The sequence below is a fragment of the Battus philenor genome, unplaced genomic scaffold, assembly GCF_028537555.1.
Source record: "Battus philenor isolate CCGP_79_NKW_IND1 unplaced genomic scaffold, ilBatPhil1.0.hap1 SCAF_20, whole genome shotgun sequence".
In the NCBI taxonomy this organism is placed as follows: domain Eukaryota; kingdom Metazoa; phylum Arthropoda; class Insecta; order Lepidoptera; family Papilionidae; genus Battus; species Battus philenor.
The window spans coordinates 9,920,208-9,946,706 of NW_027181683.1; the positions used below are offsets into that span (position 1 = coordinate 9,920,208).

A 26,499-nucleotide genomic window follows, 5' to 3' on the forward strand; every position below is an offset into this window, starting at 1 on the left:
ATGGTAAAATATTCTGGTAGGGGGTCAACCGTTTCTACAAAAATAATGAAAGTAATCTATGAGAAAATAGCCGGAAACCTCCGATCTAAAGTATGAAAAACCTTGCATATATAGCCAGTTAAAGAATAAAGGTTACTATATACCCATATTATCAAACTACGGAAAACTCGACATTAAACCCAGATAAAATTTAATGTTCACCCGTCACTGGTACAGTTATTGCGCAATTCATTAAAATGTGTTTGTGACACATATGAATTCGTGTCAGTGACATTGCAATTATATCTAACTTTAATTTATTACGAGCATTGAAGAGAACAATTAACGTACAAAGAACGAAGTTAATCTTACCAGTAGGATGTATAAGTTGATGACTTCTACATATATCGTAATCCTCATTGCTAAGGTTCGTGACCCCTACCACGGATCATTATTTCTTAGAAGAACCTTCGCTATCGGTTATGACTGTGGGCTGCGTATAAGGCACCATAAACTTAATTGTCCAGAGTTGTGTCGATGATTCGACTTCTCCGCCGTCTCTTTTACCTTTTTATCTTGTAATAAGCATCACGTTTCTTTCGTCCCTCGAAGACTTTCTGTTAGCAAATAGATGAAGGGCTCGTTGTCACTTTGAGTTCGAGAGTATCAAGACGTTCTTTTGTTTCGCCATATAGAGGAATGTTGGACCAATTTTTTTGTCAAAGAGTTAGGTTTAAAGGACACCGTAGCTGTAGTCTTATTTGTGTTAAGAAATTAGAGAACCGAGAAAGCCATGAACATCACATTGACCAATTAAAGTAAGTTCTATAGAAAATATAAACAAGTGTCTCTTATTTACTACGATCTCACTAGTCAAGGAGTTTGGGATTACTTAAAATTAGCGCAATGGCACTTAGGGCCGGAATAAATCAGTTGGTTGAGCATGGAGTGTGGTAACGTTGATTACAGGTCGCTATTACCTTAACTCGAATAAACAACAGTGAAGCAACCATTTAAAAAGACGTATGTTAGGAATCTAGAACCCTACCGTAACACAGACACTGCAATTTCCCTGGAGAATTAAAAAATATGTTGTGTAAGACTCGATGAAACATTTCGTACAAACTTCACATCGATTCCTTTTCCCTCCTAATTTCCACGAACACTAAAACAAGGTGACCATCGAACGTGGTTTCGAAGCGTTTGGACGTTAGTTGTAATCACCTTTTTTAAAGTTATAGCATTATATATAGCAATAAAAACTCAGTCACTGCTCGTTTTATTGCTTTGCATAAAAACTTCTTAACGTCAATTTCTAAAATATTTACGATACCATACCATTTTTCCGTTGCAACAAACTTTCAAACTGCGGTAATTACATCAGACCTGTCTCAACAACTTTCACATGAAACTAATACAAATACTGTCTAAAAACATTTATTGCATGTTGTAATTAATTCAGAATAATATTTTCAAGACGTATTACATTCGGAATTATAACTTTGCATAACTTTTACAAATGGAAAATTTTGTTTTTGATTTTAAACGTAAAGATATAAAGGTTTACAAATATTAAAAAAATCGTAGCCATTATAATTTACATTCACCATCATTATTTCAGCCGTGTGACGTCCACTGTTTGACATAGGCCTCCCCTATTGATTTCTAATAGAATAGATTGGAAGCGGCCTGCATTGATAAAAACGATATTTTGATATGCTACTTTTTATATTTTTTTATTTTAAAAGAAATAGTTAAAAGTCATCAATATAACTTTATGTATTTTCGATTTTAGAACCCACGCACGCTCCTACCGAAGTTCTTTGGCCTATATTGCTACCAATGCAACAGCAAGAACGTGCGTTTGGTGGCCATGAACAATTTGCTGCCATCCTCTGTCAAACTGCATCAGAAGTACGATCTCAAGGGCTCGACGTATAAGAGGAAGGTAATAGACTACAAAGTTAAAATTTTTCGTCAAAAATTTCGTCGCGTTTTTTGGTAACAATCTGTTAACTTGTCCAAAGATAGACTAATGATTTTTTTAAATCAATTACCATAAAATTTAAATTATATGTAGATATAAAAGAATCTCTGCAATTGACATATGTTAATCATCATTATATTAGCTTTAAGAAGTCCACTGTTGGACAAAAGCTTTTACTATAGATTTACAATAAGATCAAGAAAGCAAACTGTGTTAACAAGTCTGTCTACCACGTACTGGCTTTTACCACTTCAGAATTGTAAGACCCTAACAACAGCTGTCCGTCTGTTTACTACAGCATCTATTTGCCAATCCAATGGACTAGATGCAATTTTCTATACAAATATATTTTTTGCTGAGAGTTCGCAGATTTACTTCATGCATAAAAACAATTGTACTAAAAAAACTGAATAATTATAAAATTTAAAAATAAGGTAATTCTGTACACATACTCCCAATACAACTAACCCATTTGACTTTTATACAGAATAAGCATGTTCATATATTTCCACTAAACTGTTTTTAACATGATATATTTCTGAATTTTATAATAAAAGAATTTAAACCGTGAAGAATAAAAAAAAACATTTTTATTGCTGTGCTAGGCAAGCAAAACAGAACGACAAAAAAACTCGCCTACATATAAGGACTTGGATTTTATGGAACATCACACCGAAGGAATTTTTCTGGAAGCAGACACTTACAACGCACTTATCAAGACAATGCAGAGGGACTGTCGCGTCTTGGAAAGTTTTAAGGTTTGATTTTATTTGTAATATGTACATATACACCCGCCTTAGAGGATTATCTTAAATGCATAAGATACTAACAGCCTCCCGCCTGTTTCGCTTGGACTGCACTGCCTTTTGTAGCTGTAATATCATAAAACTCATTGTTAGTAATTTTTAACACGCAAAAAACAATTATTCTGCTTGAGATTTATATCTATAAGAGCAATAATATGAAAATATGCATTTTTTAATGAACTTACCCTCAGCTCCCCTTGCAGGAATAATTATGTACAATCTTAGATTAACTCTTCTTGCTAATAATTCCATCTCAATTTTCAAGTCTATTTTAGCTTTTCAAAAATTTAAATTTTTTAATACAATACAAAAATATTATACCACAATAAAATCTCACAACACTATATTTTAACAATTGTATTAGAAAACCTTGTTCACCTTCACCAATTGAAGGAAGCCTTTCAGAAAGTTCAGAAAAGGCTGAGTAACAATTTATTTCTTAGCACGAATGCGTTAAACTTTGACAAATGTAAAATATATGGTCATACTAAGTAAATAACTTATTAATTTATTGATAGATTATGGATTATTCGCTACTCGTCGGAATTCACAACTTAGATGAGGCGCAAAGAGAGAAGACTGAAGCAAGAAAACGCACAGACTCCGGCCAGAGCGACGGAGAAGATGAGGGAGAACCAAAGAGAAGTGGCCTCAATAGAACTCGGTGAGTGTAATTAGCAGTTGAGTAGAAAAAAGATTTTCTAATTGCAAATATTAAATGCCCTAGTGTAAATAGAAGATATCTGCTTATAAATTCTGCCAAAAAAGTATTTATAATATTGATTGTAATAAAAAAAATGCATCTGTTAAAAATTGTAATGAGATCTATGAGTGATCTGACTACAATCTGCATAGACCAAAATTAAACCTCTTACCAAAAAAAAGGGAAGAAACGCCAAGTCAATACTTATGTTAAAGTTGCTTTAATATTACAATAAAAACTACTTTTAAATAGGAGTTACTTGTTTTTGTATCTTAATATGTATTTGATTGTTGATCTCGTTGTAATTAATAAATAATTAGATTTTTATGAATAAAATGATTCAGTTAATTTATAGTAAACAATAATAATATAATGATTTTTAGGAAATTATCCTAAAAATCGTTATATTATTATTGTTTACTATAAATTGACTGTATCATTTTACACCAATTTAATCTTAAAGAAATACATCGTCTTCTTAAAATTTTATTATATCTATTAATATAGCCAAAATAATAATGTTGCCAAATTATAAAATATTCGGAATCAATATTTTTGATTAAGAAAGGTTTTTTTTTAAATAAAAGAGCAAAATATTTTTTTATTTGCTGGTATATACTACACTTATTTCATTTAAAAATTTATACATGTATGGCATACATTCAATACTGTTATTATCGATCTTTGGTAATTAGAAATTATATATAAATAAATATCTAAAAGGAAAGTGTATCTATCATTCAAGTCTTTATGAGTATCTTCTCGGCTGTGGTGACGGTGTTTCTTTGAAAACTTTCAGATTAGAACAAGGCAAGGAGGATTTCGGGATGCAAGTGAAAAGGACGCAGTACGATATCTATCTCTGTTATTTATGTATAACTTGAATGTCCCACTAAACTCTGGTTGTCTAGAGCATTCTCTAACAAATATGCCTTCTCTGTCTTTGATAAATAATGCTAACATAGACTTGTGCATGTGTATTAAACTGTTAAAAGCATGTCTGTTCTGTTCACCTCTGGGCATGTAAGGGTTTTCAATTTCACAATTCATTAAACATTCATAAACTGGAACTAAATAATTTCTTTGGAATGTATATTATTCATTATTTATAATATTTTTTTTTGTCCTATACAGAATGATTGGTTATAGGTGTAAAAACTTTGTATTGAATATACAGCTCATTTGATATAAATTAATTTATGATACGGTACACCCTATCCAAAAAATTAATGGTTTCAAAAGTAATAAAGTAATGATATACTTTAGTACATTACCATTACTTCATTATTTTGTTCTAAAGCTTTTTATAAAAAGCATTTTCAAAATAAGAATAACTTTATATTAAAACTATTTATTGTTTACTATCTGTCCCTACACATCATGTACTGCCTGAAAAAAAAATTACCGATTTCAGAGTTAGAGTAAGCTCTTTATACATGATTGGAAATGGGTGTAAAAGCTTCGAAGCTTTTAGCTGATAAATTACCTACACACTCACCTCTTTGGAGCTTTTACATCTATAACCAATCTATTGTATAAAAAATGTTAATTTATTATAAAGATATGCAAAAAAATTCTTGTTTGAATGTGTTTATACAGTCCTTACAAAAATTTATTGTTAATAGTTTGAATTTTGAATATGTATGATTAATATTTATAGTAAATAATTTATTTTATGTTTTTCATCTGTAAGGTGCTAATTTCTCTTTTTTTTATTTTTAATGTGCTCTTGAAATTTATTTTCGATCAGTTCTGTAATCAATTGAAGACAATTTTATCACAAATAAATCATGTTAAATTTATAAATATTACATGATTAAAATCAAATGTTTTTTTAAAAAAAATTTAAGTGTTCTAATTTTAAAACGAGTTAATAAATTCAAACGCCATATTGTAATTTCAGATCTATTAACCGGCAGCGGTTGGTGGCCCATTCTACCGCGATGGAGAGCATTCAGGCTGAAAGCGAACCTATTGATGAGGAAGAGGATGTGCCGTAAGTTGATAATCTTTTCTATGCTTAAAAATTTATGAAATGAACACTAGTTTTCAATTTTTTTGACAAAGTAGGATTTCTAGAATCTACAGGGCGCAAAGGGCTTTTAACCTAAAACCTCTTTATAGGTAGCAAAGCTAAGAAGACTAAAAAGACTCTGGGGAACCTTGACTCAGATGGAACTGGAAAATCATAAAGCTCTAAGCTCACTTAGACGAACGCTCCATAGAATGACTAGTCTCAAGGGCTCCCTCGAGGTATTCTCGGCTAGGGCTGTTACTCATCAATAATACCCGTTTAGTATTATAACATAACGGCCACATTTCGACTTGGTAGCACTAGAAAGAACCTTATCTTGTGGCAAGGCAGTTTTTGTACCAAACGAAAATGGCCTCTATTTGTGCTAATCTTTCTGTAAATAATCTATCAATATATTAATTCTACTTTCATATTTTTATTAAAACGAAATAAATCTACGGTGACAAGTCAAGTGTCAATTCTGCTTTCCTCTCTTATATCTGTCTGTATTTTTGTGTAACTTATGTTATTGTTTGCAAGGCCGGGCGGTATTCCAGCGCGGAACGCTCGCGGCGAGCGGCTGCTCCTTTTCCTCGGCATCATCGATATCCTGCAGTCCTACCGCCTGCGCAAGAAGCTTGAACACACCTGGAAGAGCATGATACACGACGGGGTGAGTTCTCTTACTCCCAATATCATTACAGATTTTCTTAACATCGAGTTCTCTAAACAACTCTTTCGGTACTACTATCTTACAAAACAAGTATAGAAATGTCTATATCGAAATAAATAATTTATGTACCACCTTTAAGTTTTCTTCTTTATATAATAAAATGTACATTGAATGCTACATTCTATACTATATATTACTATGTCATGTTAGGATATTTGTATATATGTATGTGTGAATTGTAATGTATGTATTTGTATGTATGTACACCCAAAACAGCCCTCTCCTACATGTCTCTCATCTCCATTCAAAGGTTGTCTGGAAGAGATGCATCGAGCGATAAGGACCACCTCTTGTACCTCTATATGAATTGTTTCTTTTTTATCTAGGTTAAAGTCTATCTCTCTCTCCTGAGCATTATTATATTATATATTTTTTATCACAATCGTTGAGCCATTCTTTTGCGAACAAGGTATACCCATAGTATTTCTTCTCCTCATCATCATCAAGTCCACCGATAGCCACCTTTCCTTTCTCCCCTTCTCCACATAGACATAAACTTACCCCAAAGCTCGGCACGATGACTGACTGCATCCATAAATTTCCCGCAACCCTGATTATGTCGTTGCTTTGGTCAGCACTCGAGAACCTTTTGGCCTCAACGATAAATATTTTGTATATTAATTTTAATTAACACAAAATTAATTTTCTACGTATATTACAGGATACAGTTTCAGTGCACAGACCGAGCTTCTACGCGCAACGGTTTCTAGATTTCATGGCCAAAACTGTATTTAAGAAAATACCTTCGTGTGAGTACAAATTTTATTTATTATTTAGGATACCCTTATGTAGGAAAATTTTCATTATGATTAAATGGCAAATTTCAACAAACAGTATGTTAGATAAATTGATTTATGGATAGATTTTTTGACCGAAGCACAAACATTCTTCTATGTTTTTGTTTATTTCCTGATTTTACAATGATTTAATAAAAATTATTTTGTCTTGTATTTCATGTTAAAAAATAATAGACTTGTGTTATTTAATAATTTCCATAATTTAATACAAACATTTAATCGAATTTAAAAAAAGTTGAAAATAATACAAAACAAATTATTTTCCAGTTCTATATTTTCTCTTCTTCTTCATGTTTAGTCGTTAAACCATCTCTTACCAATATCATTTTGCTATTCTTAGATCGCTTGGATACTATACATGTGTAGGCAATTGGTTATTTTGTGTGTAAATGGTTTTTTTTACTAACACTATGTGGTAATAATGATGAAATATTTAACTCATATGTAATTTGCTACCGGAGGAATTGTAAGTGGAAACAGGATTTCGCTAAAACTCTGCTTAGTGAACTAACAAATTTTGCTTTATATGCCGCTGTGTTTGTGATACTGGCATCCTAACTTGCAAACTTGATTCTTGCACGGAGCTCTATGATTAACTATGGTCTTTGATATACTAATCCAATTTTAATGGTTTCTTTATAGTTTAATAATATCTTTAATGATATTCTGAAACATATTCTGCTTAAAAATTATGGAAGTATTGTCAATAAGTTACTAATAGATTAATAAAATGAGCTATATAGTTACTACTGATAAAAAGAAATATTTGTCATTTAATTCGCATTAACAAGAATTATTTTAAAATTAAAACCTTTTGCCCATTCGCATGCAATTTGTAAGAAAAATGTTTTCCATATTAAGCCAACTCTTATCTAAATATGTCTCAGAGTATCAGAACTCCGATAAATCAACTAATTATCATATAATATTAATAATAGCTTTATTGACGTTCAAGTAAAAAGATGCTCATATAATCGTCATAATGCAGTTTTGATATAAGCAGAGTGATAAAATACAGTTTAAAATATACAGGTCGGTTGGTTATAGTTGTAAAAGCTTTAATAGGATGCATATATGTCTCATTTGCAATTAATGTATGGTAAACCATATTCATAAATCAACGGTTTCCGAATTAATTAATAATGTAATGATAATAAAACATTAAAACTAATTACTGATTACTATCTGTACAGACTTTTTACTGCTAGTGGTTATTGTCCTGGTACATTCAAATGGTTTCAAAATGATCATCATACAGGCTGATTAGAAATAGATGTTAAAGCTTTTACATACATAACTCAACACCTTCAACTACGAATTTCCGTCAACTTTAAATTATTTAATGCTACTTTTAATAAATGGTTTTAAGATAATATCTTTTTTACAAAATAATGAAAAGTATAATATTAATATATGACTTAGTTTAACATTTTAAGAATATTTAATTTTATTCTCATTACTCCTTTTGATGATGCAATTGCCAGATTATATATATCACGTGCTTTATTAACCAATGTAACTCGACGCAAATAACAAAGCTCAATTGTTGGCCAGTGGACCTGCCCGAGATCAAAGGCAACCACCGCAAGTTCCGCACCCTGGTCACGAGCTATATAGGTACTGTAGGGCCGCGAGATGGCGCTGTTTTATATGTCTTTTGTGTGCGTCTTGTATGTAGCTATGGAGCGGATGTTGGTGTTGCCAGACGTTAATTTTTTTTCTTTTGTAGTATCTAACATATAGTTATAATAATAATATATGTAATAATATTTTTATTACCATAACAACAGACTTACTTACATAAAGGCTATAATAGTATTATAATAGGCTTTGCTTTGCACTACCAAAAAGTCAATACATGGATATATCGTAAATTTAAATATGTATGGTTTGGAATGTAAATTCTAAAGAGAAGAACTTGGCAAGAAACTCGACAACTACTCTTAACTGTGATTATACAATTTTTGCTGTTAATAGAACTTAATGTTTGATATAACTTTACACTAGGCACAGCTTGTCTCTTGAAATTAATTACATTGAAATAATATTTTGGATTGGTATGCAGTGTTAAATAATAATGAAAAAAGGATGAGATAAAGTGGTCTAGACGATTAAAGGGAAAAAAAAAGTTATAAGATTTAAAAAAGGAATCTTTATTTCGTGTTTAATACTTCGTAAAGCTTTTCAATTTAATAACTGGCAACTGTGCCTTCAGATTCTTTTTAGATTGTTTTTTTTTCTGATTTAAGATAAAGAAGACTGGATATCTTTTGTATAAAGATATCTTTGTTTGTTAATGAAATAAAAAGGCTTAGAAAAAACAGTTACGGCTATTCTTGTGTATACGATATACTGCCACACTTGATAGAACGTAGCTTTTTTATATTTTACACAGTAATTCTAAATTTAATACAGTCTCCAACACCAACAGCCAAACTTTTAATTTTTTTATGTAGGCGTTTTTATGTTCGTGAATGTGATATTATTATTTGTTATTTTGTAACAAACATGTGTGAAGTTATTATTTAAGTTTAATTATTATTTTTTTTGTAAATGCCATTTTTACCAGGCATGTATCAGTAAATGAAATATTATTGTTATTTATTATTTGAATGCAGTTCTTTTTATATTTAAATTCACATCCAAGTTGCCAGCATGACGTTTATTGAAGTAACTTAAGATTATTGAAGTACTAAGTCATGCACGTCCCTCGTTGCCCCTATTTTATGAACCATGTTGCCATATGAAAATAATATCTGTGTTTTTTTCATTCTTTCTTTCAAACAATTGTCCGTAATCGGATTCTCGCGCGCGTCTCTGGAGGTCTGAGTAAGTCCCTAAGAGTTGATGAATTGACTCCGTTATAGCATGACAATGTGTTCGTCTACCATTTCGACTGGAACCTTCTTTATCCTTCTGTCGTACTGTCATTGTTGTTATTAAACATTTGAATGCGTAAACAATCACATAATTTACTATATTATATTTACACCCAACTCTTTTTTTTTACACCTTAGATAAGTCCCTTGAAGATAAATATAAAATTCATTTATTCAACTTTTAATAGGACTAAATGATCTCTTTAAATATATTTTATTTTTGAGCTGGGTAGCTTGGCAAAGTGTTACATTTGCGGAAAAGAAGCAGGAAGAAACTCCTCAACAACACATTTATGCACATAAAGTAAGATATAGCCTAAATGAAAATCAAATAATGAAGTGATATCTTTGCTTAGGATTCTTGTTATTTAAATATTCCTTTATTGTATAGGCCTTAGAAAAGTGTGTGATGGATGAGTATTAAAAATGTTTCACAACCTTAAAAATTGTGTAAGATAAAATCAATATATTTTTAATATAATAAAACTAATATTTGAATTTAAAAAAAAATTTACCAATAGTAGTAACAAAACACAAAAATACAAATTGAATTTAAGAATAAATCTGTTTTGCAACTATTTATGTGACAACAAGCGTCCAACTTTATTACGGACTATACCAAAAATGTTATCATTAGTAGGTAGTTTGTTTTGTTTTTTTACAGATAAGTAAGTACTGTCAAAATTGAAATAAAAAAATTGTAGAAATTCGATTTGCAAAAAAAAATCCGTGTCTCAAACCATCGCGCATTATTTCAAAAATATGTAAAAAAAGGAGTTGGGTGTATAACCATGATTATATTATATAATTGCAAATAATTGTATGCATTCAACTGTTTTTCCTTCTTTACATTGTATGTGTTTATTTGAACTCTATTCCAAAAGTATCAATAGCTCCATCTTCTTGTTTCTATTTTTTTTATTGGGATCCTTCATCCCTAGTAGCTAGATTGCCTGGATTGTAGTTTTCATAACTGTCCCACTTTATTCTGGATCTGAATTCGACATTTAAATTATATTTTATTTTCCTCAATTTAATTTAATTTTTCTAACAAAAAAATTTATTTAAATTCATAAGTAATTGATCCAGTATTCTTTCGTTATACGTCGCATGACTACGACCTTTTTTCACTTTATTTTTTTTCTTTTTTTCAATAAATAGCTTTATGAAAATATAAATGAGTTAATTATGATTTGCGAACGCCTAACGATACGAACTATTGATGCAGTGCTTATAATTTTTATTTATTTACACAGTCTTGATATGTTGTTTCTATTACTCAGTATAGTGATGTTATGACACAAGTTTGAATAAGCAATCATAGTTTAACCAATTAAAAATTTTGTCTTTTGGGTCATGACTAAACATCACCATACTAAAAGTGATAGCAAAGTAAAATACAGAAGTTGTAATGATTAAAAATATTTTTTTAGCCCTGAAACACTCGCCTTCCAAGAGAAAAAGCATCGCGAAGCCGATTAAACCGTTGGAAGAGATCGATACACCAGGTAACCGATTGTCATTATTTTTATTTATGAGAATAAAATACAGTTTTAACTGTATAAGGTTGCTACTATTAAATAACATTGTAGATATTAGTAACAATGTTAAGTGCACATGCGATTATTTAATAATACGGGCAGACCGGTTACCTATATTCCTAACGTTAAGAGAATGCGAAAATATTTTTGGTACTTATTTATTATTATTATACATTTCAGTTTATTTTTGTCCCAACCCAACAATCCTTTCCGGTGTTTGTGACCTAAATCATGTTGTGATGTTTTGTTAATTTCCTAGTCTTTGAATGGTTATTCTTTTTAATTATTTTGAATGTGGAACAAGTGCTGATAGATTACGCAGTAAGTACGTGACGTGATGTTTATGTGCTAACGGTGTTGGTCAGTGTGAATGCTAATGTGAAAACGGTGGAACGACGCGGTAACTGCCTGTCGGGCGAGGCGAAATAAACTGAAATGTATCACAAAACAAAAGTCCCAAAGCGCCTTGTGATCCTTTTAACCTGGCCGTCTGTTACGCAGGGCGAAAACTCGTCGGCAGAACGATTAAGGACTATAACCCTGAACTGCTACTAAGGCAAACGTCCCGATTGTCGCCGAGATCTTCACTAAGATCTAGCATGAGTGATTTTACCGACACAACAATATCGACGTGGAATCAAAGGCACCAAATCCCGCAGATACCTACCGAGTACCCGTCAGTGCTCTCCGACAGGCTGAAAATACTCGACCGCGACCGTATAGGCACCTTCCAGAGGCGCATCGACTTTGATACTTCGAACTTGCCGGCCAGAGAGCCGGGTACCTCGTACGCGGACAATGCGTACCGCGCCTCCGTTCACGATCGCATGGAGAGTCTGTCCGACCAGCTGACCAAGGTGCTCAGCACCGGCGCGGGCAGTTCGCACATCAACGGCAGCCTCGCCGACAGCGGCATACAAACTGACAACACCAGCACCAGCGTACCACAAATATACATAGCGGAGCCGCACACCTACGTACCCGTGGTCAAAATACTAAAAGACGCGGCCGTGGACACCAGAAACGAAAACAATCTCCAAGACATACCGTTCATTGACGACGAGGAAGACGAGAAACACTGGAAGAGACGTTCTAACATTCTGGAGAAGCATAAAAGTATGTCCAACATACCGGAGAAAATCGACGAGGTCAGTTCGAAGGAGCACTCCAACGAAAGACTTTCAAGCAGCTTCAACAGAGCGAAATCTCCTACCTTCGTAGAGAAGTTTAAAAAGTTCTTCATGGATATAGGACTGGTGAAGACAGAAAGTACACCTTCAACAAACACACAGGCGAGGGAACCCAACACGTTGCCGAAAAGCCTCAATTCCAGTTACAGAACCAGAAGCGTAACTCCGATAAGATCAGAAACCAGAGAAGCCTCCACCTTACCTAAAGACATGCGGTTCCGTAAAGTGAGATCCACACAGACTGTGTACATCAAACCTGAGTCGCCGATCGCGATCAGGAGCGATCAAGGAAGTCAGACAAACGAGCATGTATCGGTAGTACAGCTCAACGGCGACGAACACATCAAGGACTCGGATTCGGAAAGGTACATTAAGGAGGTTGTGTATGTGAAGAGTCTGGAGAAAGCCGCTATTTACTCTGGAAACGATAGTGGAAGCACCATCATAGTCGTACCACCAGCTGATTGAGCTCTTCCAGCGTCAACTAGGATAGGAATTTAGATGCTATACACACGGCGTCAGGTGTAGCAGAAGCCGTATTTTATTTGCGATGTGAGTATTATTGCTCATGTTTATTATGTATATATAGAGCCAAACGAACATGTATTTGCTTTGAAATAATTACTATTGAAATTGCGTTGACCTCAACCACCACCTGGTAATTCCCTAAAAAATCCAAGACTTATATAACCTAATAGGGTGTACGTTTAATATTCGTACATATTCAGTTTTATGGGATGTTCTTTTCAGAGGTCTCGAGTAGATCTCGACGATATATTTGTGTAGAATTTCCTTTGGTTTGTGATATTCGTTAGAAAATTTTATGTCTTATAATTAATTTTGAAATTAATTTAATGATTTCATTAAGTACATTTTTAATTTATTACGGTGAGACATTTATATAAATGTGGTTAATTTTTTTTTAGCATGTGTCTTGTGTTTAATTTATTTTATACCGGTAGAACACATTCCTAATTTCCACAGTGCTGTTGTCACAAATGTTGTCAAGCTCAAACGGTGAGAAAGAAAGCAAATGAGCAATAAAGTAAAATTTAATAATATTTACTTTTAAATCTAAACGATGTTTTAATTGGAGTGTGTATTTGCATTGTATATTATTTGAAACTCTACCTCTAGAAATTGAGATGGAAGTTTCCTGTGATTGCAGATAATATGTCCATTATTTAATTTTAAAAGTAAATGTGTAACGATGCTATTTAAATTTTATATGTCAGCGTATGTGAGGAATTTTGTATCAATACATTTTGTCACTTTTTTATAGAATATTCTACTTAAATTTGTATCTTTCGCCTTTCAAATTACAATTTTAATTAATATCGACACTAAAGAAAGAGGTATTTTACAAAAAGGTAAATAATGAGCCTTGTTAGTATAACAATTTAACATTGGACTTCTAAATACATAATCCGTGCCAACGCCGCATTTTTGCTTCTCATTTTGAGATATCATCATCATTATTTCAGTTGTAAGAAGTCCACTGTTCGATTTAGCTTTCGCCTATGAGTCTAATAATCTTTACAATAACGACGCCACTTAGAAATGTTGGAGGATCATCTTGTGGAAAATCTTGGAATTATATACCGGTTGGTATATAATACCAAAAAAAAATTCCAGGCACGCATAATAGATTAGTAAATATTTAAATGGAGGCTTTTGTCACTATCTTTATCATCATTTCACCAGTTGTTAATTTTGCCTTTTTGCTGGGCTATGACGGTTACTTCCTTTCGTCAACGGATATCTTTATTTCTGATTCGATCTCATAGAAAAACATCGAACATACAAATTGATATATATATAAAACCTTAATTATTAATCCAGTAATTTATTTAACTACTTAATAGTTTGTTAGCTATATCCTCAATGTATCTACACATGTAGTGCTACTATAAAATTTATTGTCGAAATTGTTACTCGATTTTAAATGTATTGACAATACATTTTTATCAGTTATCTATATAAAGATTTTAACAGTGAAGTTATTAAAATTACTTATTCAACTTCTATATCTCATTTCTTCACCAACTCATCTTTCCTCTTATTCTATACTTAATGATTAGTGTTGACAGAACTGTCATGTTTGTCATTAATTTATTTAATTTTTTTCTTCCACTACCATTAGCTTTAAGTTATTTTCATAGACCTAAGTTATTATTTCACAGGAAAATTGAGAAAATGTGTTGATACAAAATACGGTATACAGGGACATTTTTATTATACTGTCGTTACCTTTAATAGGCAGAGAAAGGATACCAGTTTCAAAGATAATTTATTTTTAGTATGATTAAGTCGAATTTGTATATAATGAATACCAAATATTTGTAAATGGCTACGAAGCGATGAAATCAATGCGTTCCACTTTGTACAGCTGTGATGGTTTTTTTTTTAATTTATTTGCCAACGCGCTATATCTCGTATGTAAATGTTGATAATGTATTATGTAAAACTGTTGAAATTTATGCACCTATGTCAGATTGTGACCAAAATATTTATTAATGTTAAAATAAATGAGATTTGTATCTAATTCCATTGTTTAATTTTTACTAGTGTTACGTAAAGGTGATTTGTTTACACAAGCTATGTTTTTTGGTCATATGTATATAATGTAACTATATAATTAATATTCCATATAATTGCTTTATGTTATATTCCCCGGACAACATTAATATAGCGCTCTTTCAATCATATATTTGTAAGTGAAAGGGACTGATAATAGTAGCTGGCATTAACAAAGAAATGTAAAGATGGATTTTTATGCGACTACTTTAAAAATGTGCAATAAATAAAATATTTTTATTATCATCTCTGTTATTGAAAAATGATGTCTAAATCTCTACCTGTGCAAATATTTGTATGTAAACGCATCTTTACATTCTTAGACTAAACAACGAGGTGAGTTGTGCTTTTATTGGTATTGTCACTGTTCGACGAATACAGCATAGTTAATTGTTAAATATAAGGCCTGGTTAACTAAAAAGGTTCTGAATTAACATTTTTTTGCAGAGTATTTAAAACTAATTATGAAAATAACATGCTATAAGCATTCTTAGCCCATCTATTATAACTAACAGCTTATAAAAGTATTCACTTAGCATGAGTTATTAATAACATAGTTGTCTGTGTAAAAAAAACTTTAATATTTGCACGCTTTCTGAACGGATTAGGGGCGGCAGGGTCCAGCGGTGCTCCGGCCGTCAAAGCAGGTGAGACAAATAAGGTTTTAGTCTTTTTATTATCTGTATATATATCTATATCAACGGTTGTATTGCAATCGGACACTATACATAAAATACTAGCTAAATGTATAAAAATATGTGTATGGCAGCTTTATATTATAGCTTTTAAGATTATAAGGGTGTTTAAAATAAGTGTAACACTTTTTCACTTAAGATGGTTTTTATATGTATACAGGATGATTGGCTATAGGTATAAAAGCTTTAAAGCGATGAATGTATAGCTCATTTGCTGTCAAGTAATATACAGTATAAACTGTCTAAAAATCGATGGTTTCAGAAATGATAAATAATGTTATGATAATTTATCACGAAAAAGCGTTTTTAAAATTAGAATCATTACATATTAAATCTGATTATTTTATACTTTCTGTCCCTGCAGTCTTTTTTCTGCCAGAAATTATTATCTTGTTGCATTCCGTTACAAAATAAATTGTGATATGTTTCAGAGTTATTGGAAATGGTGCACCTATAACCAATAAATTCGTATATTATGTTTTAAAAATGATAATTCTAAAGTATGAAAATAGTTGTTTTAAAATAAGAAAACAGTTTAGAATCAAATAGTACATATTATATATATTATAATTAAGCGGTCACTCAAAAAGCAACCTTAACCTTAATGTCATTAATTCTCTTTTTCATGCTGCTATTGACCTATCGGATCTTTTACTATTGGTATCGTTTTACTTTTCGCTTCACCTACAAATTTGCATGCTAACTATTATTTCATCTATATTATCACTAATCTCAACATTGCACCAATAATAAATACGATACGTTCACGGTCAAGCTCCATCTAAAAAATATAAATACAAACATGCTATTTTGGACATATAATTTATTTGAAACTACCGTAACTAACTACGCTTCTATAATTAACACAATTTTTTATTTGTTATACTTATATCAACTTTGTTAATATCCTCTTCGATTCGTGCCAAATCTGTTTATACAATTTTATTGATATTAAAATAAACTTATACAAATATTCGAGTGTTTTTGTGCTCCTTCAGTCTCCCTGTCAGACGTCACAGCACATATAACGCCTACGTCAGTGACGTCACCGGTATCAACAGCGCCGAAGGTCACGCAAATCCCCGCTAAAACAGCGACTTTAGAACCGGACGTGGCTTTCCCGGCAGTTTTGAAGGGATCTCAAAAGCAGAGGGTACCGCCTCCTGTTCCACCAAGAGGGTCCCCGAAAGCTAAGCGAGGTGGAGGTCATTCCCAACCATCAGGTCATGACACCAAAGGTGACTATCCCACTTTAAGTGTAACGACCAACGATAAACCCCCACGTTTTGCAAGTAGTGATGATAATTTTGGCTTTTATGGGCATGATTTTAAATTTAAAGAACTTAGTGCATGCCGTGTTCCAACATCTATGTCTAATTATTCTGATAAACCTACGAAAATAGGGGCGACAGATAACTTTGCAGACTACGTCGACAATGGAGGTAGTATAGTTGAAAGAGCAAACTCTGCTAAAGACTTAATAGCCCAAACTAATATGATGGCTAAATTCAATATTGATGAAGTTGTCAGAGAACATTTGGATTCAGGAGACTTTGATGGCTTGTCGTTCACTGAATCTAGTGATGAAGAATCCATTGTGGCTGTGGAAGTAAAAGATTACGGCGATGAAAGCGAGGAAGAAGTCAGTCCTAAAGTAAAGCCTAAACCCGTATCGAAAAACCCGTTACAATTTATTACTAGACAGAAAAAGAAACCAGTCAAACCACCTCCTGTTGTAAAAGATTCGTCAAGTGACCGTTCGCAATCTCCTGACGAGGCTCCATCCACCAAAATGCCAATAAAACCAATCCAACCAAAGAAAGAGCTAATTAAAAGCACGGAAAAAGAGGATGTGATAAATAAAAATCCCTCTAAACCGAAGTTAATGTATGGACTATCCAAAAAATTTATTTTTAATCAATCCAAAAAAGACAAATCTCGTGATAAAGAACCGAAGAAAATAAAACCTAAAATAGAGATAAGAACTTACAGTGAAGAGCATTCTACAGGCCAGAAGACTGACGATGTTTGTCATAGGAAAGCTAAATCGCAAATAGACATGTTCCAAAAGAATATAAAAAAAATGCAAACGGATTCTGAAACAAACAGTTCCCGCAGAAGTTCTATATCATCTGTAGATAATACAAGACCTCCAAGACCGCCTACTGTTAGACGAAGAGCTATAGTCAGTGAAACAAAGAAAATATTTGAAGGCGGTCAACGACCTCTTGCGCCACCAGTTCCGAAGAAACCAATTACCTACTCGCCTCACATCACTGACGTTAAACCTTTGGTCACAAAGCCTAGAAGTGGCAACGTACACGACAAAATTAAAAAGTTCACCGTGATCCCTGTGCCAGAATCTAAGATACCAGCTAGATCGGCCCATCAGCTCAGGCAAAGTTTTAAAAGGAGAACGGATAGAAATAAGATATTCCAAGTGACTAAAGACGTTGAAGAATATGTGTAGCATGAATTAAGAACAAAACCAAAAGTGCCTTATATTTCTTAAATGATTTTACGAGTTTTTGCTAGTGTTCAACAAATAATTTAATTATGAAGGAATGATATAAACGTTGTTATTGACTATTTTTTGCATGGTATTTTGTGATTTTTCATATTTAATTATATTTTCTAGCGCGTTGCTAGTTATAGAATATGATATCTTAAAATACTAAATGTCAATCGAATTACATGCTCTATACTCATTTGTGTTGTGACTTGCATGTATCGAAAATTATATATCTTTATCAGTGTAATATTTCTGTCTGTCTTGAGTATTTTTATTGATAATAGTAATTTTATTCGTCATTCACTCTTATCCTGTTATCGTAATATGCTAGTTTTTGCTTTGTAGCGCTAAGTAAAAACGACCCGTAAGTCGCATTGTTATTTAAATTATCTGGAGGTATCGGGCATCAAACAGTAATGTTTTTACAATAATGCGTCTCAATTTGAGAGCGTATTAGCTTGTAAATGACAGACATGTACAATAGCATGCTTTAAGTTGTCGATCCCGGTGGTGCTGTGCAGGATTTTGATATACAAAATTCTGCGTAGCATTGCACTGTTATTAACGGGTTGAATTAACACATTGTAGTCGGGTCGCATGTTCAGTCGTTGTTGCTCTACTGCTACTAGAGCGCGGATTACACATAAATATGTTCTTCATTCACTGGCAGGAGAATGCGGGTAGATTTAAATATGTGTCAGTACGTACTGGCGCACTTTTCGTTATATGTCTATGTAATAGAACAAAAAACACCAAAATTTTATGAGTATTTTCGCATATCGTTATATACCTGAATTCGCCTGAAAATTGCTGCAGTATTTAAAATCGTCATCATTATCATTGGGCTTGCCCTAAAGTCGCTACGGTGGACCGGTTTTGCGCCGCCTGCATCCAGCGACTAACCTCTATTTTAACTATGTTGTTGGTCCACCTAATGGGTGACCTTTCCGCGTATACCGGCTTTTGGTCGCGACCAGCTATTTTAGCTACGTCCGTGGCGTTGGTTCTTGTACGGATCTTCGGAACATATTTCTGATTCGATCTCTTAGCGCCCGCATACAATGTGTTAATAGCTGATATTATATCCCTTTGTAAATGTTATGTAATATTTTTATTTTTAAGCACTGTATTTGAAAGCTAGAGTATTTAAACAGCTACAGTAGGATCGTGTAGTAACGCTAGTATTTCGTCAGCCGGGGCGCCGCTCTCTTGCTGTTCGACGCCGCCGCCCCCGTTCGAGGAGAGTCTACCGCCTCGGACTAGTCGCACCAACTCCTCGTCCACAACGTCATCGAGCGCGTCGGGGCGGCGGCGAGGGGCCTCGAGTGCGGCGAGCGTCGTAACAACGTCGTCGGCTTCGTCGTTGGCACTGACGCCAGCTGCTTTGAGCAGTGCAAGAAGTAATGAGGCCAGGTAATGTTTTCTCTTTACAAAAATGCTTTGTTGACCATTTATTTCACCAGGTTGGAGGTGGACAAGCGCTTAAAGCGATTAGTCTAAACCACTTTGCTCTATACAACCTCAATGGCTGCATTACAGTTACATTAGATATCCGATAGGATTGGTGAGTTAAAAAGCAATTATTTTATAACATAGTTGTATGTTCTTGTCATTTTCTTATTTAAACCTGAGGTCTTCCCTTTACATTTCCAATGGGAAGGAAGAATTTCCTAAAAACCGTCTGCATCCTAAGACATTAAAATCATCTGTCCATTTTTTTGGTTAACATCCTACACCGCGCCAGGTCCGTGGTCTTCTCTCAAGAACCTTGAGGTTCCAGCGACCATCTTCTGCGCTTTAACCTGCCAATCTACAGCTATTTAATTTAATTCAGTATTGTCTAACGCTGCACAGCAATCCAAAATGTTATTCAAACCTAATTTAATCTCATGCAGATGTTATATAAATTAAAAAAATATAACTCAATATTAATTTTCTATTTTCAGTGTATGTTGGACCCCGCCGGCTTCAGTGGAGGGATCGACGCCAACTTGGACAGAAGGCACGCCAAGCTTCACAGAATCTAGTAGTAGTGAACAAGGTATTTTATATCATGATACCTTAATATCGACTATCCCTAAGTATTGAAGGTGATAATGGCTTCACTTTAAATAATAATCTGTAGTTACCCCACTTAAAGCGACACATTTTATTGCCTAAATTAATATAACTCGAAACCTTTAAACCTAAAATAGTCTCGGGTGATATGTCGATCAGCTCCAATTATAATGCTACAGTATTTACATAGACAATAGCATCTATCTATAGTTATAAAACTCAAAACCCGTGGCTCGATTTGTTAATCAAAAAATTATTTTTTTTAATCAACTATGTTGCCAAATGGGCTCATACGTGTGAAATTTTGGCGATAAAAAATTCTTCCTTTTTATAACTTGGTGGACATCTTTTTGTTATTAATTTTTTTTTGGTTTTATTACAATTGCCATGTTTTTCTGTACCTAATACGGATAAAATACACCAATTATATGATAAAATTTTTACAATGAAAACCGGCATTTATGTGTGTCTTAGTAGACATCTTTTTGTTTTTGCATTTTCCAAATCTTCATGTCTTCAATACAATAAAATGTTAAACTATTTTAATATATATAAATTTAAAAACGAATTTCTTGTTTATAAACAAATTATTTGATCGTAGGCTACCCCATAACTCCGGCCCGCGGTGCAACTCCGAGTGACGGACGTCGTTCCCCTCGCGCCCCACCTCCCCCAGCCCGCATCGCACCACCAACCACCATCAATTGCCTCACCAGTGAAGTGGTAAGTTAAATGCATTCGGTTTGAAGTGGCATATGGCTTGTGTACGGTTGACAGTATTATACATTCCTTTATAATCATTTTATAAGTTTGACAGATAATATATGTAACGATTTATCGCGTTATCTATAGTGCTGTCAATCGTCCCGCCAAAACAGGCAACACTAACCCTTCAGCACGTGCGGTAGGTATTTGTTACACAAGGTGGTTGGATCAACTTACACATTTACTATCTTGCATTAGTTATCCAAAAGCTTTACAGAATTCGAAATATAAAAAATAACGGTATTTTTATCATAATCTGTGCATCAATATTGATTTATTTTAGGTTATGTATTTTTACCGTTATTTTTTGTAAAGTACGTGTCAAATGCCTTGTCGAGAATATTACTATAAAATATTGTATTTCAGTGCATCTGCAATTGAATTAATGCTATGGTTTCTTTTTTATTTCGGACGCTGCTTTATGGTGGGCGGTATAGTTGCACTTAAAAGAACGAGTAGAGAAAGATTATAAATGATTAAGAAAATACCAATAGCATATATATATACCAATGCTTCGTGTCTCGTTTCTGAACGTTTCTGCCGCTAGCTTTTAGATTAATAATTACTGTTTACCGTTTGTTAAAATAGACAATTTGTTGGTGCTTCCATATAAGGAGTGCAAAAAATATTTCAATGTGGCTGAGAAGATTTTCTACAAGTATTTTTTCTTTGTGTGAAAATCGAAGGACGTTATAAGAAATTTTGGTAAACTATTTGCGAAGTTGATATGTCGTATATTTGTATTATAATCGTATATTCGAACGCATATTTACTAAAAAAATTTTCAGTTTGCTTAGCATGGAAAACACTTATATATCTAAAATCTTCAGATTTCCGGATTCGCTTTAACTTTTGGAAATTCACTTTACATTAAAAACCTACGAATATAGGGCTTTAAGTGAGTGAATGTAAAGCTCATTTGCAGAAAAAAAACCTTACAAGTTTAGTACCTGTTTACAGCCACCCTTTATAAACTACTTTCTTTGAGATATGTTACATACATGTATTTTTTTGTTCATTTTTTGTTCATGTTACATACATGTATTTTTTGGCCAATACAGACAGATAAAGTATATTAATTTTGATATGTTGTTAATTAAAATAAAAATCTTACTTTATTAACATACTTTAGGGTGTACCACACATTAATAGACAGTAAATGAGCCTCCAAATACACCTCTTAAAGCTTTTATAACCATAACCAATATGGGATCGAGAAGTCGACTCCATAGTTTCTTATTTACTTTAAGCAAATATGCATTCGATTATTCGGTATCTGTTTATCAGTGTTTGATGGTCACGTAGTTTTTAATATATTACAAACAATTAAATTCCCCGGAATTTATAATTTTAGGTTAGTTTATTGTTGAAGTTATACTTTTTTGGCACCTTTAATACGTGGCAACATTCCAATATGCTACACTTCGGACATGATTACGTAATTAATATTACTGTACTTCATAGGTCAAGGTACTTAACTAAATTATAATGTCAAATTTATATTTTTTAACGGGTACTAAAAATTTTATTTTGTTATCAATCATAAGATATCGTAGGCTTCCCCCGAGATTTCCATTAAAACTTGTATCCAACGTCTTTCGAGGTTCTTAATAAGTAAGAAAAGACTAATATATAGCTACTTCCGCCTGATAAGTGCGCATGCGGCAAACAATGCAAATTACACAACTACCACCGTTAAATCACTCATCACGTGTTTACCCCTCCACGGAGATGCCCCGTACTCACGAGTATTGTTACACTGATTATTGTCAAACACCGAGTGGTTTGCCGCATTGCATTTTTCAGCGGGCTGGCGGGCGGTGCACTTTATTGCACGACTACTGCTACATAGCGGTTCGTGAGTACTTTCCTAATTGGTGAAAAGAAACGAACTGGCCTGGCTTACACTTAGCATCATTCACTGTCCAATAAAAAATGGTCTGGCTTAACGATTATTATGAAAATAATATATAAAAACCTAAAAAGAGAAAACTGAATAACATTTTTACAAACAAAAATGTACACGTAAAAGAAAACGACTATAATTCATCATGGCGTCTGGTTAGCCGGCGAAATTTAAAAACAGTTGCTGATCTAAATTCTTTGTTATATTATCGTGTTATTTAATTTAGTCGCATAACATTATCGATTAATTTTTTAAAAAGTTCATAACTGATAACTTAGAATGTTTATAATATATTTGAAATTTGAATCCTTTTTGCATTTAGAGTAATACATTAGTTCACAAAGTCCAGGTGACCCCCAAGGCTTTACGGGAAACTCGACCGAGGTCTTCATAAGCGTAAAAAAATTGGGTATTCATAATTTGTAAGCGTGGCTCAAAATATTGATTCGACTTACCTATCAATGTTACTTGTAAAAATTTCCATATTTCATATTCAGAACTCAGCATATTATTTGTCGAGTTTTGGAATTATGGTAGAAATGTAGTTGCAGGGTATTCACTGGAACAAGATAAATTTTGAATGTGGTCTATGATAAAAAAAGTGTGGGTACCTCTGGTTTTGTACCTCAACTTATGAAGTATTGTCATTTTGTATATTCATTGACGTGAAAGTAAATAGAGATTAATATCCTAATAATTTAATTTGGTTTGTCAAACCTTTTAAAGATATCATTTGTTTTTTATGATTTAAAATTTTTGGGCTTTTTTCTTTTGCCAAAAAAGTATAGATAGCGTACGAAAATAATGTACACAGATTTTTTTTGTATAAAAAAACTTTTGCAATGAATGAATGGTAAATATTTTTTAATAGTTAAAGTTACTTTATTTTTCTACAACCATTTTGAATAACTAATACCGCATCATTTGCGGAATCAACTTTTTATTAAATTTTTAGTAAAATGTATTAACTTCTTAATGTATTTTAATACGTGCGTTTTGAAGTAAAGATAATGTTTCGAAAGAAAATGAAATAATTTTTAAAGCATTTACGAATACGAAAATGTATAAAGTTTTAAATTTCTTATTCAAGACGGAATTTATTGAAAATTCTGATACTTGGAAGATTTTTAAATTAATATTATTTTGTAAATTTCAAACTTACTGTTACGGAGAATCTCATTTTTTATACTTTATACGCTTATTATCAAAAGTGTTCTTATCAAAGAATAATTATTGCTTTCATTAAAAAAAATGTTACGTCAAACAATTAATAGTACATTTCGTCAAAAAATTATTTATTTCTTAGTTATAAATTTACCGTTGAAAATGTAATCAAATTTGCATAGTACAAATTTAAAAAGTTAGGTTAATTTCTTCGATATTTATACATATGAATTTCAAATAAATAACATAAAAACATGTTTGATATGGTGCGCCGTGTGTATTGTGTTCCGTATTTATTAATCATGTTTAATTAAATAATCAGAAACGTAAATTTTTTAGGGTTGCTATAGTTAAAATTGTTACGTAATTAACCCAATAATATTGCCATTAACGAAATTGACCAAAGTAAGTGTTGATACGTTCGTATTAGATGGATTATAAATTAAAGGTTGTCAAACGAAAGCAATTTCCCGTTCGCTAATCAAATATATAAACAGCTTTTTTGTGTGTTATTAAAATAAGACTTCGATGTATTAAAATGATCTGTAAGTATATTAAAATTATTTAAAATTACTCAGTTTCACCACGATGGCAGTTTTAATGTATCAATTAATGTTTATTAAATAATGTAACTTTCTTTATAATATAATATGAAGCCATTAAATTGATTTGACAGGTAGCTATAATTTTGACATATGTCATTGTTGTCTTTTTAAAAAAGTTCCGATCACACTTATCATTATCTAATATCAGCGGTAAAGAATTGAGACTTGTGATTGTAGGTTGGGGGTTTGATTTCCGGGGTGCAATATTATATAATTAACATTTTGCGGTAATTATATAGGATTGCCACTACTCACATACAGCGAGCAGCCGCGTCCTTTGCATACCATAATACCACACTGCGATCACAAATATGATATAATTCCCCGCAGATATTTTTGGGGGAGGCACATGCATTACAGTGGACGTCTATGAGCTGTAACAATGATATACTTTACCAATCATAAACAAGAATATCATACCATAACGCTTTTGTTAGTGATTAACGTGGTCGCTGCTAGACTGATTTTTGCGCACTTTCATACAGTGCTAAGCCAGGTCGGCTCGACCTGGTAGAGAAGACTTCACTAGTGCGAATCAGGCAGTTATGACCTGATGCCGTTTTCCTAATAAAATTCAAATAAAATCGTAAGAAATAAACAAATATGTAATTTTTGGGTCTGTCTTTATTCCATCATAATCATCGAGTTTATATATACAACTATCTCTTTTATTTCTCTACAACAATCGAAGCTACAGCTCCCGCACTGCTTTTGCAGTAAGCGTATTAACTTTGAATGTCATTGAAAAATCTATTAAACTTTTAATGATGAAATGTCAGTGATATGACAGTAATGGCGGACATTTTCTGTGTTGCAATGTCTTGTGATGTCATTTCCCTGCAAAACTTTTTCTGGTCTAATTATTTTGGCGTTTAGTTTTATGTCAAATCTGTTATGGTATTGAAACATGTAATTACGATATTTTTTATTGTCAATATTATTAATTTTAGAATACTTACAGATCGATATAATTAAGGATTTCTCGTCAATGGAGACCTTTTAATTATTTTTAAATTATCGGTAATAGATTTTGATACCATCACTATTTACTTTACTATTTTATTTTGGAAAAAAAATATTGGTATTGTTTTTTTTTTTCAAAAATTAGTCTCCATTGCGAGAGTATTCCCTGATGTACAAAACTCGTCTGTTACATGTCGTTGTTATAATATATCAATATAACATTGTATATTATGTTGTTGTTATCTATTTAAGATAATCGAAAGTGTAGAATAAATATTTGAGAAAAAAAAATCAACAGTATAACATTAGTACGCCTTATATTTTTAATAATTGAATTTATGGTTTACATGTTTTGGTATAATTAATTAAAATTTTAGGTAAGCTTCGATTAGATTGTTGCTTTAACGCCTGCTTACAATGTAGACTAATTTGAGTTGGAATCAGAGGTATTTCTAGTAAAACTACAAGAATTTCCTGGGATAGAGTTAACATTTTTTTTCTTTTTTGTTTTACAACACTTATCACATACAACATATAGTGCTATCAAAACCGCTGTATTTCGCGACGAGGTAATGAACGAGGAAAAAGGAGCATGATAGACAGAATAGACCAGCCGATATTTCCC

The 26,499-nt window shown here is 32.5% G+C and overlaps 1 protein-coding gene across 7 annotated transcripts in view; it reads left to right on the forward strand.

Annotated features, from left to right (window-relative positions):
* PIP5K59B (Phosphatidylinositol 4-phosphate 5-kinase 59B) overlaps positions 1-26,499 on the forward strand; it is a 91,826-nt gene that overhangs the window by 59,034 nt on the left and 6,293 nt on the right. For 2 of the 7 annotated variants that reach the window (XM_068766242.1, XM_068766240.1), the window contains exons 6-18: positions 1,775-1,927; positions 2,572-2,724; positions 3,291-3,436; positions 5,379-5,471; positions 6,030-6,162; positions 6,884-6,971; positions 8,574-8,636; positions 11,332-11,406; positions 15,815-15,853; positions 16,900-17,139; positions 19,607-19,826; positions 20,360-20,454; positions 21,073-21,194. In XM_068766242.1, coding sequence (XP_068622343.1) covers positions 1,775-1,927; positions 2,572-2,724; positions 3,291-3,436; positions 5,379-5,471; positions 6,030-6,162; positions 6,884-6,971; positions 8,574-8,636; positions 11,332-11,406; positions 15,815-15,853; positions 16,900-17,139; positions 19,607-19,826; positions 20,360-20,454; positions 21,073-21,194 — 1,620 coding nt within the window. Of the gene's footprint in view, positions 1-1,774; positions 1,928-2,571; positions 2,725-3,290; positions 3,437-5,378; positions 5,472-6,029; positions 6,163-6,883; positions 6,972-8,573; positions 8,637-11,331; positions 11,407-11,940; positions 15,169-15,814; positions 15,854-16,899; positions 17,140-19,606; positions 19,827-20,359; positions 20,455-21,072; positions 21,195-26,499 lie in introns of those variants that run through there. The other 5 variants (XM_068766241.1, XM_068766243.1, XM_068766244.1 and 2 more) reach the window with 5 other exon arrangements.